The sequence below is a fragment of the Cryptotermes secundus genome, unplaced genomic scaffold (assembly GCF_002891405.2).
Source record: "Cryptotermes secundus unplaced genomic scaffold, Csec_1.0 scaffold3139, whole genome shotgun sequence".
Lineage (NCBI taxonomy): Eukaryota > Metazoa > Arthropoda > Insecta > Blattodea > Kalotermitidae > Cryptotermes > Cryptotermes secundus.
Window position 1 is genome coordinate 65,950 of NW_019728558.1, and position 12,605 is coordinate 78,554.

General features: G+C 37.0%; 1 protein-coding gene across 3 annotated transcripts in view; it reads left to right on the plus strand.

Moving 5' to 3' along the window:
* The window catches only part of LOC111865298 (cyclic AMP-dependent transcription factor ATF-6 alpha), a 60,898-nt gene that overhangs the window by 35,668 nt on the left and 12,625 nt on the right, over nucleotides 1–12,605 (plus strand). For all 3 annotated transcript variants that reach the window (XM_023853195.2, XM_023853196.2, XM_023853198.2), the window contains 6 exons: nucleotides 2,353–2,542; nucleotides 3,891–4,021; nucleotides 4,914–5,064; nucleotides 6,721–6,861; nucleotides 9,561–9,913; nucleotides 11,532–11,672. In XM_023853195.2, the coding sequence (XP_023708963.1) occupies nucleotides 2,353–2,542; nucleotides 3,891–4,021; nucleotides 4,914–5,064; nucleotides 6,721–6,861; nucleotides 9,561–9,913; nucleotides 11,532–11,672 (1,107 nt within the window). The remainder of the gene's footprint in view (nucleotides 1–2,352; nucleotides 2,543–3,890; nucleotides 4,022–4,913; nucleotides 5,065–6,720; nucleotides 6,862–9,560; nucleotides 9,914–11,531; nucleotides 11,673–12,605) is intronic.

The following is a 12,605-nucleotide window of genomic DNA, read 5'->3' on the forward strand; positions in this document are numbered from 1 at the left end:
GCAAATCAAATCACTCTATTGTCAGTATACACGTTTTTATAACGCGGGAGGTATACAAGTGCAACTGTATCACACACTCCCAGTTACACAATTATCACTGATTCTCGCACACGCGTCTGTAACTCGTAACTTGCGAACTGAGAACTAACTCGTAGGCTTGCTCGGAACTAACTTGGAACTCTCCGCTGGCTAAATGGAGAACTGTTGTTTCGGCTACTCTTCTTGCAGCGACTATTCTTCGTCCGTTACATCCGTGCTCAGACATTCAAAAATATATACAGCAGAATAATGTTTTGTATCAAGTTATAAGCTAAAACACATACTGTAATTGGATCCATATAAGTATATTGCGCATACATTCAGAAACATATATAAGAATCAGAAGAAACTACACGTACTATTAGAAATTATTATGGTCACTGTGTGATGTCAGGGCATGCGGTAATGTAGTAGGTTGAGGGGCTATGCTACAAGCCGGAAGGTCGCGGGTTCAAGGCCCGATGAGGTCATTGGATTTTTTTTTTAATTGACCTAATCCTTCCAACTGCACTATGGCCCTGGGGTCGACTCAACCTCTAACAGAAATGAGTGCCAGGAATTAATTAAATAATTTTCCTGTGGAGTAAAGCGCGGCCAGTGCGGAAGGCTGACAGCCTTACCACCTTCTTTGAGCCGATTGTCTAGATAATGTGGGACCCTCAACATCTCACAACCCTATGGGCCTTCATGGCCTGTTACAGGGATAGCTTCACTTTTTACTTTTACTGTTGTCATACAATAATGTACTTGCCCTCTTGTTAATATATTGATATATTGTGATAATGTGTAAAGTACTCATAGATTCCTCTATGTAGACAGGTAGTATTTTCTGTATTATAATATTATGTAAGTAGATTTTATTTTTATTTTTAGCACAGAACATTTAATATGAAGGAAGACTTCTAGATTCTGTTGTGTTTATGAAATATGAAGTCAGACTCTGATGTCCAGATATAAAAATACACATTATTGGTATAATTTAAAATTGCATGTTGAAATACCATAAGTAGCTTATACTGGAATAGTGAATGTTCTATAGTGACTACTGTGACCTTAAGTGTACTATCACTTACTGCTGCTCAAACCTAGAAGTACCCAAGAATGATAGAATATCTTTCCTAAGTACCAGGGAAGAAATCAAATTTTAGGGTCTGTAGTGGATCATAATTATGTCAAGGTTGGCATTAGATACAACAGTATAGCATGACCCTACCAAATTTTAAGGCAACTCAATACATAAGATCCTAATATTAAATTAATTTTAATTATGTTTATAGAGTGTGATGGTCTAAACATAGCTAGCAGTGTGGAAACTTTGAAGCCAGGAAAATAAATTGGAATGATTTATATTGTGTATATATGTGTGCATACACATGTGATAGTGAGAGAGGAGAGAGGGAGAGAGTAAGGTTTTTCTTGGGCCTTTGCTGTGAAAAGGGTCCCATTCTAGCCTATCTGTTTGCATATTTCATACACAGTTTTTCATGGTTGTCATTAATATAAGCATTTATTTTTAACATACTGATAAAAGTATGAGTTAATCACACTTAGTGCTTCAGATCATTTTCATATGAGCATATTATCACATCCCTTGTTTACATTTGTTATCTCTGCCTTAAATAAATAGATTTGTTGTTAAAACGTATGTGTAAAATGTGCTGATTTTTTACCCTTTAAGTCGCAGTGGTTACTATATATATCACAAGTTTTAACATATAAAATCTCTGCATTCTGCCCAATGTGTTTGTGTGTTTCATATGGTTCTCACAATAAACAGCAGTTGTATCCGTAACTAGCATTAATCACTTTGGTTTTGTAGGGAGACATATTGTGTTTTCTGCGAAATACAAACTGAATTGTTGTATATTATTTGGAAGAAATTTAGTCTTTGAAGGGTTAAATTGAATTGCATATATGTTTGTAAAATATTTGAAGAACAATTCAACGTTTTTATAGATGACACGTTACCATATAATGGTTTACTATACTTAAGCATATTCCAGAAAGCAAAGACATGTCTCCTAGCATCAGTATGTCCAGTAATTCAGCCACAAACCTCAGTGAATTTTAACAATAACTGGAAGCTTTAAATAAAACTTGAGCAGTGATTTTGAATCATGTCAGTCAGTCATTATCTTTTATGCAGCTATATGAAATTTTTAAACATAATTGAAAAAATGTTTCACATAAGTAGTTGCATTATCAGTAGCAGCAGCACCAATAGCTGTTGAAGCAGTAGTGGGTGTCCACTTCCATGATAACATATAACATACTTGACAGTGATATGATGAAAGTAATTTATGCATGTTTCAGATTCCGATGTTGCTAGATGATTCCTCTGAACATATTTTAAATGACTCTACTGATGACCTGATGCAAGACAACTCATTACACGAAGACCTATTAGACCCCTACTCTGGTCTAGATGAGCTGGCAGATGTCGATCCCATGCAATGGGGTCCTGAAGCATTCCCAAATCTTGCTCCCTTGCCAGATGAACGTGGTATGTTCAGATGAGCCAAACTTGAACTGTTATTGTTCAGTAAATCTGTAGCCACATATTTTATATATATTTTTTTGTTAAGCAGTTGGTGATTCTAGCTGGAAACCCCATTATTAACAAGGCACAAATTAGTTAACCTTTCATCCTAATTTAAACAGATAGCTTAGTCAGTATAGTGACAGACTGTGGGTTGGATAGCCAGGGTTTTATTCCCATTAGAGGCAAGCAATTTTTCTTTATTCCACAGCATCCAGACTGTCTTTGAGGCTCACCCAGCCTCATATCCAATGGGTACTAGGGGCTCTTTCCATAGGGGCTAAAGCAGCCAGGGCGTCAAGGTGACCACTCATTTCCATCTAGTACATAGGTCAAGAATTGTGCAGCTATACCTCCACTCCTCCATATGTCTTCATGGCATAGTGCTTAATTAATTAAGCACAATGGCAATTTTACCTTTATATGTACATAAGGTTTCAGGTAAAGTAATTGAATGTGTTGGACAACAGTCACTGAAGTGTGCTAATCCAGCATAGTGGTCCATATCATATTTTGTGTTTTACAAGTAACCACACTTTTGTATTTTGTATGTAATTATAAAATACACGTTTTTAAAGTGCTGATCTTTTGGCGAAACAATACCTTGCATACACTGATGGTACTTTCAGGATGCCTTACATCACTTCTTTCCAGGGCTGTCCAAGAGAATAATGATTTACTTGAATCTCCCACATAATTTACATTGTGATACTTAGGCATTCATAAAATTAGTCTAAAGAATGTTGAAAACACTTTTATTAATAGTCAGTGCATAACTGAACCACACCCTGAAGAGTGTGATCATCCAAAGAATAGGGCTGTGCCATGGCTGTATGAAGCTGCAGAATACGTCCATCACAGTTTACACTGATATAACATGCAGTAGAAAACAAACTTTTCAGTTGGCACCAAAACAGTGAACACATATCATAACTCTTACTGCACTTTTGTAAAGTTAAACAATATTGTAGCATTTGTATTTAATATTACTTGAAATATATGGAAATGGAGCATGTTGTCCATAGATGAGATAAATGCCTCAGTTTTCTCAGTGCATCAGCATGGATATTTGACATTATTTCAGTGATTGTTATTACATGCCAGGAAGGAGTGACTCTTTCTGTAACTAGGAATGTTAGTCCAACATGTTTTTTTCGTACTCATTTAGTAGATGGTACCACATAATAGTTTTAATTTTTTTTTATGAAGATCACTGAAAGAAAGTGAAACTTTGATAAAGAAGAAGAAACATATTAGTTTATTAGCAGAAGGAGCTTATCTCAGAAATGAAAATATTTGTTTGCTGTTTCAGACTGCCAAATTAAGGAGGAGATAAAAATTGAGCCAGTCTCCCCAGTCACCATCCTACCTCCATCTCCGTCCCCGTCAAGTTCTTCTAGCTCAGATGCATGGATAGGGGGAGAGTCAGTATCAGAAGTGAAGGTGAATATGTAGAAACAAACAGAACGTTTTTTAATTTGTGATTTTCATATCATTATGAAAAATCTATTCATTGCTCCAGTTTCTTATTTGCACGCTTATCTTATAATAAGTTATAATTTATTTAGTCTTCAGGTGTAATTTGCACCCATGAGTTATTAAAAACTGATACCGATTATGTGAAAAATGAAGAAGTGTTATTTAGAGTCAGTGAGCAGAGGAATATCCTACATGAAATAAGAAAATGGAAGGCTAATTGGATTGGTCATATCTTATGCAGTAATTGCCTCCTAAAAGAAGTTATTGAAGGAAAGATAGAGGGGCGGATAGAAGTGACCAGAAGGTGAGGAAGAAGACGTAAGAAGATGCTGGATGACCTTGGGGACAGAAGAGGATATTCTCATTTGAAAAAGAAAGCTCTAGATCGCATTAAGTGGAGGAACTGTTTTGGAAGAGACTGTGGACCTGTCGTCTTGACAGATTACTGATGAATGAATGATGAATTGATATTTTTAAAAATGTTTAAGATCTGTGTTCTAAAGTATTACGTGTTGCGTGATGTTATAGTGTGTATAAGGAATTCCATATTAAACACTTGTAATTTCTAAGATAGTTAGAAACAACAAATCCTGAAGATTGGGATATGCAAACAATAGTTTTTCTGGTTGTTTTGTATAGGTGTTAAACACGTAGTCTTTATTTTGAGGACATATTTCAAATGTTGCACAGAATGCTTAGAATATACCTTTAATATTTGGAAGATATCTGTCCCATCTCCAGTCCAACAGTGTGCCCTGCTGAAGTGACATGGAATATGTCTAACATGGCCATTGAAGAGAGAATGATATAAATATATGTACTTATAAATATTTTAATGCTAGTGAACTATTTCCAGTTTGTGTTGGAAACACCACCCATCTCACCACCGCATTTGAGTGATGGAAGCCCGCCCAGTTCTCCTTGCCCAAATGGCAGTACTACCAACAGAAATCACGACTCTGTTGTAATGATGTCCCCAATTAAAATTGTGCCTGTGTCAAAGAATGGTAAGTAGAGAATGTTATTCCAGACCAACTGATCACTGCAAATAAGTGACAGACTATACCAATTTTAATTTTCATATATTTTCTCTATAAACAGGTCAAATCTGTGCAAAACCAGCAAGATTGGATTGCTGTTTCTGCTCTAGCATATGTAATTGAGGGTAGCTAATAAGCTTAACGGCCGGTCACAGTAGCCGAGCGGTCTAAGGCATGCACTGTCTTCGCTCACTTGGAAGCCGGGATCGTGGGTTCGAATCCCACTCATGGCATAGATGTTTGTGTGCGTTTTTCTGCGTTTGTCTACAGGCAGAGGCCTTGCGACGAGCTGATCACTCGCCCAAGGAGTCCTACCGTATGTGTAAGATCTAGAAAAACCGAAGTGAACGGAGTTCATGGAGGTAGGCCTAGGCCCACGGGGGCTGTAGTGCCAAGGAAAGAAAAAAGTAAACTTAACACATTTGCTTTTGAAAGTTGACTTTGTTGTTTAAAGCTGCCTTGTTCACTATGTACAAACATACTGTGCAATTTATATCTAAATATGTGGTAACTATAGTTCTTTATTGCATGCATATGTATATATGAGTAGGAAGGAGAATTATTATGTATTGCTAATTATCTTGTTGGTGTAATTGTACCTGTAACATTGAATCTATTTAATTGAGGTATTCAGTTTAGTTTTTAACTATGGTCGAATTTATGTCTCTGCGATTTTATCTCGTGATTGTTGTTTGACAAGTTTTATATTCAGTGCCAGTTACACATTTATGAATACTCTGAAATGCTAATGTATGTATGCATGTATGTATGTATGTACTGTCACAAGGGATAACTAGGACTATTATTTTGGACTTTGTGATCACTAGATAATGCATGTAGCTAGGTTTTGCAAGTTCTTTGACATATGTAGATAGTTTACTGTGTATTTCTCTACTATGAAATATTGCTAGCTGCCAGTGTATTGTAGAAAATAATGAACTGAAATGTAAGCCAGATGTAGAGGGGCAAGGAGTGAAAGTGATAACATGGGTTTGTGACAGGTGTTAAAAACATATTTTATACACTAGACAGACATGTTTCATACCAGCAGATTTAATTAACTAGGAAGCAGCAAGCTAAATGTGAAATTTGAGGTTATTGCAATGGTGAGTGTAAAGATTAATATTTTTATGGATGTGATGCTGTGTAGACTGGAGATGTTTACCAACATTAAGGATTCTTTGGGGTTAAAGGTGGAGGCAGCATGTTCCTCCAAAGCACTTGTAATGTTCCATCAGACTGCATGGCATCACATCCCAGAAGACTGTGATTTTCAGTGCATTAAAAATTGCACACCCGCAAACATGTAAAACAACAGGTAATATAATAAGTAACATTTCTGTATTTGACTAATAAGTAATTTCTGGTAGCATTACCAAGGGTTATGCCACAAATGCTAAAGTCTTCTGTTGGGCACAATTTTGGATCATTTAAATCCAGTTACCATCATAGGGTATTTATGTAAGTTAGCTCATATTGTCGTGCCTCCTCAACTTTCCAAGTGGCCACTTCCCAAGATGCTGTAACATTCTGTATGAATTTCTTGTTTCATGTAACTACTAAGGTTGTTAGGTAAGCTGTATAAATCCATGTTTAATTGTTGGTCAATTTGATTTCTTGCAGGTATAAAGGTAGGAGGCGGCACAAAAATTATGATAACACAGCAGGCAGCAAATTCAACAAAGAGCATAAACATTCAACCAAAACCTGAACCAGGAATTAACTCAGCATTACCTGTTGTGACTGTCCCAAAAATTAACAAAGGTAGGTTCACTGGTTGTGAAATCTGCATGTTCATTTGCTGGAAATACACAGGATTGTGAAGTTTGTGGGTAGAAAAGAAAAATACTTTTAGGTGTGTTCAAAAGTGACAAAAACTACCATATTTGAAAATCCAGTAAGGGTCATTATGATTAGATACTTATTAGAAGTCAATATATTGATGTCTTTATTGCATGGAGCCAGTTACCAGGACCATTAAATTTCTTACCGAGGTGACCAGTAACGATGCATGTGGGGGGGGGAGAGATATCTCTCTTTGTAGAAAGTACAATAGTTCTATTTGTCCATGCATCATTAAATCGTCTCATACCCCATAAGAAACCTAGGAATTGGTACAATGTCACTATCATAGTTAGAGCTGTAATATTAAAACATAAGGCAAGTTTATTGCAAATGTTTCTGTACGTACATAAATTGTATGCTTTCATTGTTATACAAGATTAAGTGTAAATGTGAGTGATACATTACCCAGGTTGGGCTCTTTCTATGTCTGATGCTGTCATTGTCTAGTCATTATACATCAGACAGTAGTATGATAGATGATTTGGAAAGAATTTTGAAGTGATCATGACCTAATCAAGGTACTCTCCCAGAATTTGCTTGGAGGAACAGGAAAACCACAAAAGAACCTCAGTCAGGATTGCCACTGTCCCAGCTGAGATCTGAACTGATCACCTCCCCAGTACAGGTTTAGAATGTTACTGCTCTGTCAACCCAGTCAGTTATTGAGCTTCATGCACATAAGGTAAATGCATTATAGTTGCATGTTGTGATGTAAAAAATGGTTGATTGCTTTCACCATTACGGTTGAAGTACTTTCCATAGTGCTTACCTTTGGAACTTCATATCATAAAACAGTTGATATGTTACAAGTCAGTAAAATCATTCTGTATGTACGCTATATGAGGTACAGTCATTGCTAAATAATCTGGAGATTAGTAATACATTCAGAAAATTCTATATTATGATTGAATGAATGTATAAGGGGTGGGCCTTCTTGGCCCTTGCACCATGACCACAGTGATCTATTGTGCCTGGAAATTCTATATTAAGGGGATTCTGCTGCGGATCATACCTTCTTGTGCCACCAGGCAGATAATGCTTTTTGCTGTTGGGTCCTAGGAAATCTGTGAAAGCGCATTAAAAGGTTATTTTATTTGTTACCTGTAAATACTGACAAAAAATGTCAGTGTTAGGTCTTTTGAGCAGGTTTTGTAAAAGGCAGGAAAACTTTTGACCAGCTGAATGACTATCAGTTTATGAAGAAGAACTTAGCCCCGTGGAATTGGGTGGTTGGTTACTTTAATTACAATATGGCAGACTTTCAGAGTAGTATTTCTTGTAAATATCATTTTAATTTGACCTATACAGTGTTTGTGTCACTGATACTATAAGTGTTTTAGAAAAGAATAATCATGTGTATTTTCTAGTTTACCTATATTATTTAATGGATTGGTGACCTGAAACACAGTTGCAATAAATATAGTAAGATATCACATCCATTATATAAACCTTAATACTGCAAACTGGGAAATATATGATGGAGAAAATGTGTTGCAGACCATCTATGTAAATGAAAAGCACAGTTAAATGATATCAGTGAGAATATAAGCAAAAAAGACTGCCTTAGTTTCAGAGTGTGTGCTGCAAGGTATGTGAAAACAGGCGGTCACATAATTTACAAAATACTGTTGCATGTTATATGCAATAACAGTATTTAATTATACAGTGCGTGCTATAACATTGTTATCTTATGTTGAGACATACCAGTGATTTTGTTCCATAATATAAAAGAATCATCCTTCAGTATACCCTGGCACTTAGACCAACTGGTGGACGGTGACTCTTTAAACAGCAGCTGTTGCTAGATAAGATGCACAAGGATAGAACAACGATGTTATGCAACCCATTTCTAAACAGTGGATTGGTAAACATGCACCTACAACAGTAAGGTTATTATTGGAAATGGTGTTTTTGATCTGTGCAAAATGGTTATATAATGGTTATATAGAGAAGAGATGGTGCTGCAGTTCGGTTGAGGGTTTGCAGTTTAGTTGAGCCCTGCAAGGGAGTCTGAGAAGAGATTGTGCTATAGTTGAGCGAGCTGGTTGAGTTCTGCACAGGCCTGAGTGCAGGAAGCTGAAGAACCTCCACTGTTAGAAGCCATTGCCAGGGAATGGCTGATGAAGGCACAGCAGGTTGGAAAAAGGCTTAGTGGGTGCTGTGGTGTTTTGTGAATTGTGGAGATTAGCAATAGCACTGCAATTACTTGTAGTTCTTAGTGGTGTGTATAAGTGATCAATAAATCGATTCACCAATCCGAACTCCATCTATAGTCACACACTCAAATTCGTAACAATACTTTTGTGTCCCTCTAGTGTATTTTTGTGTCCATGCTTGTGTTATTAGCAGTATGTATACATTATTAAAGCCGTATTGTTGTTTTCTGTATTATTAGAGTTTTATTTAATTTGAAATTCTCAGTCATCAAGATAACTACTGAAAGTTAGAACCTTTTCATTGTTCGTTTGTAGTCCATTGTAGAAGAATATTTGACATGATAAAGTGTCTGTGGTGTGAAAACTAAACTACAAAGGTGTAGAGATTTCAAGCACTATGCTTATTGAGTTTTATGTTTACATCGATATATTCTGATTCACTAAACCTTTGATTTCCGACAGACACAAGGACGATAGTATTGACAGCAGATGACTTTGCAGCTTTAACAAGACAGGTAAAAAGTCAGTCAAATGGCACAAGTAAGAGTCCTCCAACTGTGAGGATACAGGCTTTACCTTCAAAACAGTCACAGTCTAAGCCACAAATGCTGGTGAAAGGGCAACCTCAATCAAATCCTACGACAGCTTCAGTCACGATACCGGTACAGCAACCAGTGGCTAACAACAAAGTACCAATAATGAAGAAACCTGTCACTGCAGCTGTAACCAATATTTCTGCAACACCAGTTGTAACTACAGCTCCGCCACCTGTGAAACGTGTTCCTCAACCCATTCCAGGGAGGCAAGATTTGGAGGTCAGTTTACCATGTTTTTCTCATTATACATCTACTCCTACCCCCTATTTAATTTGTGGTTTACTTAAGGACTGCTGTCTGTATTTCAGACAACGCAGTGTCAAATGATAGGATGATTACAACTTAATGAAGTGGAAAGGAACACTCTTAGCTAAATTTGAGTTACTATACTAGCGTTTGCAGGTCACGGTAACCAAGTAGTCTAAGACGTGTACTGTCTTTGCTCACTTGGAAACCAGGATCGTGGGTTCAAATCCCACATAAGGCATGGATGTTTTGTATGTGTATGTATTTATTCTGTGTTTGTGTTGTCCTGTATTTAGGTGATGAGCTGATCACTACTCCAAGGAGTCCTACCGTCTGTAAAATGATCATGAAACTGAAAATTAAAGGCCAGGGCCCATGGGGGCTGTAGAGCCAGTAAAAAAAAATACTAGTATTTGCATCAAGGGAGTGGGCAAAGCAATGGAAACTTGAGTCAGAATGGCTGATCTCCAGGCTGGGGATTTTAACCCAGGACCTCCCAAATACCTAAGAGGGATACTGCTCGCTTAATTTCTATAGTCATGTCCTTTGTGAAATGCTTGACTGTTATCTTCCTTCAGAAATACTATAAGGAAAGGCATATATAACAGCACTTCTGCCACTGCTTAATGTGGTAAATATGAACACATGCATGAAGTATAAAGTAAGGTAAAGGTGAAGTGGAGTTGCCCCTATGCATAATTAAGCACATTACCATGATAAAAGATAAGTGAGTGGAGGTATGCCGACACCATTCTTAACATCAAAACTAGCTGGAAGTGAATGGTCAGCTTCATGCTTCAGCTACTTTACTCCTGGACAAATAGCTCTGGCACCCATTATCTAGGAGGCAGGATGGCCCCCAGAGTCAGTTCAGATGCTGTGGAGAAGAGAAGAATTTCTCGCCTCCTCTGGGAATCAAATTGTTATCACCCAGCCCATAACATGGTCGCTGTACTGACTGAGTTATCCCGGCTACTTTGAAAACAAAGTGGTCAGGAAAATATTTGAGGATCTAAGAGGGATGAAGTATGTTGGAGGTTGTGTTAGGCTGAACATGTAATTCATGTGAGGCAAATAAGACATATATATGTATATGTGTGGTATTTATATGGAGTAACCACATGAAAAAATTGTGAGGAGGGGAGGTGAGTAGGAGTGACTGAGAATTGTGTCTGGTTGGGCTTGTTTGTTAATAGTGTTGCACCTTCATATTCTACTACAGAAGAATTATTGTAGGTTATGAGAATAATTTCCTCTGAAGTTGATGTATCCACTGCCTACTGGTTAAGACTCGATCTGCGGTTTCCATTAATTAATTGAGTAACTGTATAAAATTGTCTATTTGCACAAAAATAAGCATTTCTGATATTGCAGTTTATTTTTACAGATGTTTATATTAATTTCAAGTTAAACACTTACAGTGCAAGGCCTGAATGACAATATATGAACTCAGGTACCATCCCTATCAGTGTTTCTAGTAAGTGCCACTTATTCAGTGTTGTCATCTCACCTAAAATGGGGGATACTATGTCTGTGTGTGATTTGAATTATTTGTACAATTATATAATGCATATTATATCATAATTTTCAGATGAAGGCAATAAAAAGACAGCAGCGAATGATTAAAAATCGTGAATCGGCTTGTCTGTCAAGAAAGAAGAAAAAGGAATATGTAACATCTCTTGAAAATCAGATCTCTGAGCTTCAGCAGGAAAATGTACAACTTAAACTAGTAAATATTCTCTTTCTATCCAAATTACGGTATTGTAAGTAATAAATCAGACAGAAGAGACAGTCAACAGTAATTCTATCACCATTATGAACATAAAGTTTTTTCTCACACAGAAAAACATGTTGTGTATTGCGCAGGGAGCTGGCCTGCCAAATATGTAGCGCTGTAATATTGATTTATTTTGTTTTGAGAAATACCATAGCAAGAAGTAAATGTAAGAAATTGACATCTTAGATGTGCAGTTGAAACCAAATATATGTGTGAGAGAATGTGTGTTTATGTGCATCCAGGTATGTGTGCCTGTTTGCATGTTTCCACATGCTAGGATAAAATATTGCTTTGGTATGAAAACTCATAATGTGATGAATTTTGGACAGTATATAATTGCCATGTAACTAGTTCAGTCTGTTTTTCCTTGGAAAAGTTAAGCTCATGAGATTGCCAAGCTATCTCTGTTGTCACCCCTTTCAACTTTGGAGGCACTTAACTGGGTTTTATGAAACTGAACATGAATGTGATGCCACAGGAGGCCACCTCAGCTGATACTTTTTACTTTTACTCGGTTATGACAGTGTGTAGAAGTACTGACTTTTGAGATGAGGACAGCACTAGCAAAACTTGCCATATTTACTGGCATAATTTACGCTAACTAAAGTAACTTCATGGAGCTGATCCCTTCTTGAGAAGCTGCTAATTGTACAGCTACTCAAGAGCTTTCTAGCAATTTATGGATCCCAAAGGTTCATTACCATGTTCACAAGAGCCCTCCACTGGCCCCTGTCCTGAGCCAGATCAGTCCAGTCCATACCATCCCATTCTCTCTCTCTGAAGATTTTAATATTGTCCACCCACCTATGCCTTGGTCTTCCTAGTAGTCTCTTTCTTTCTGGCTTTCCCACCAATATCCTGTATGCATTCCTCTCTCTCATTTGT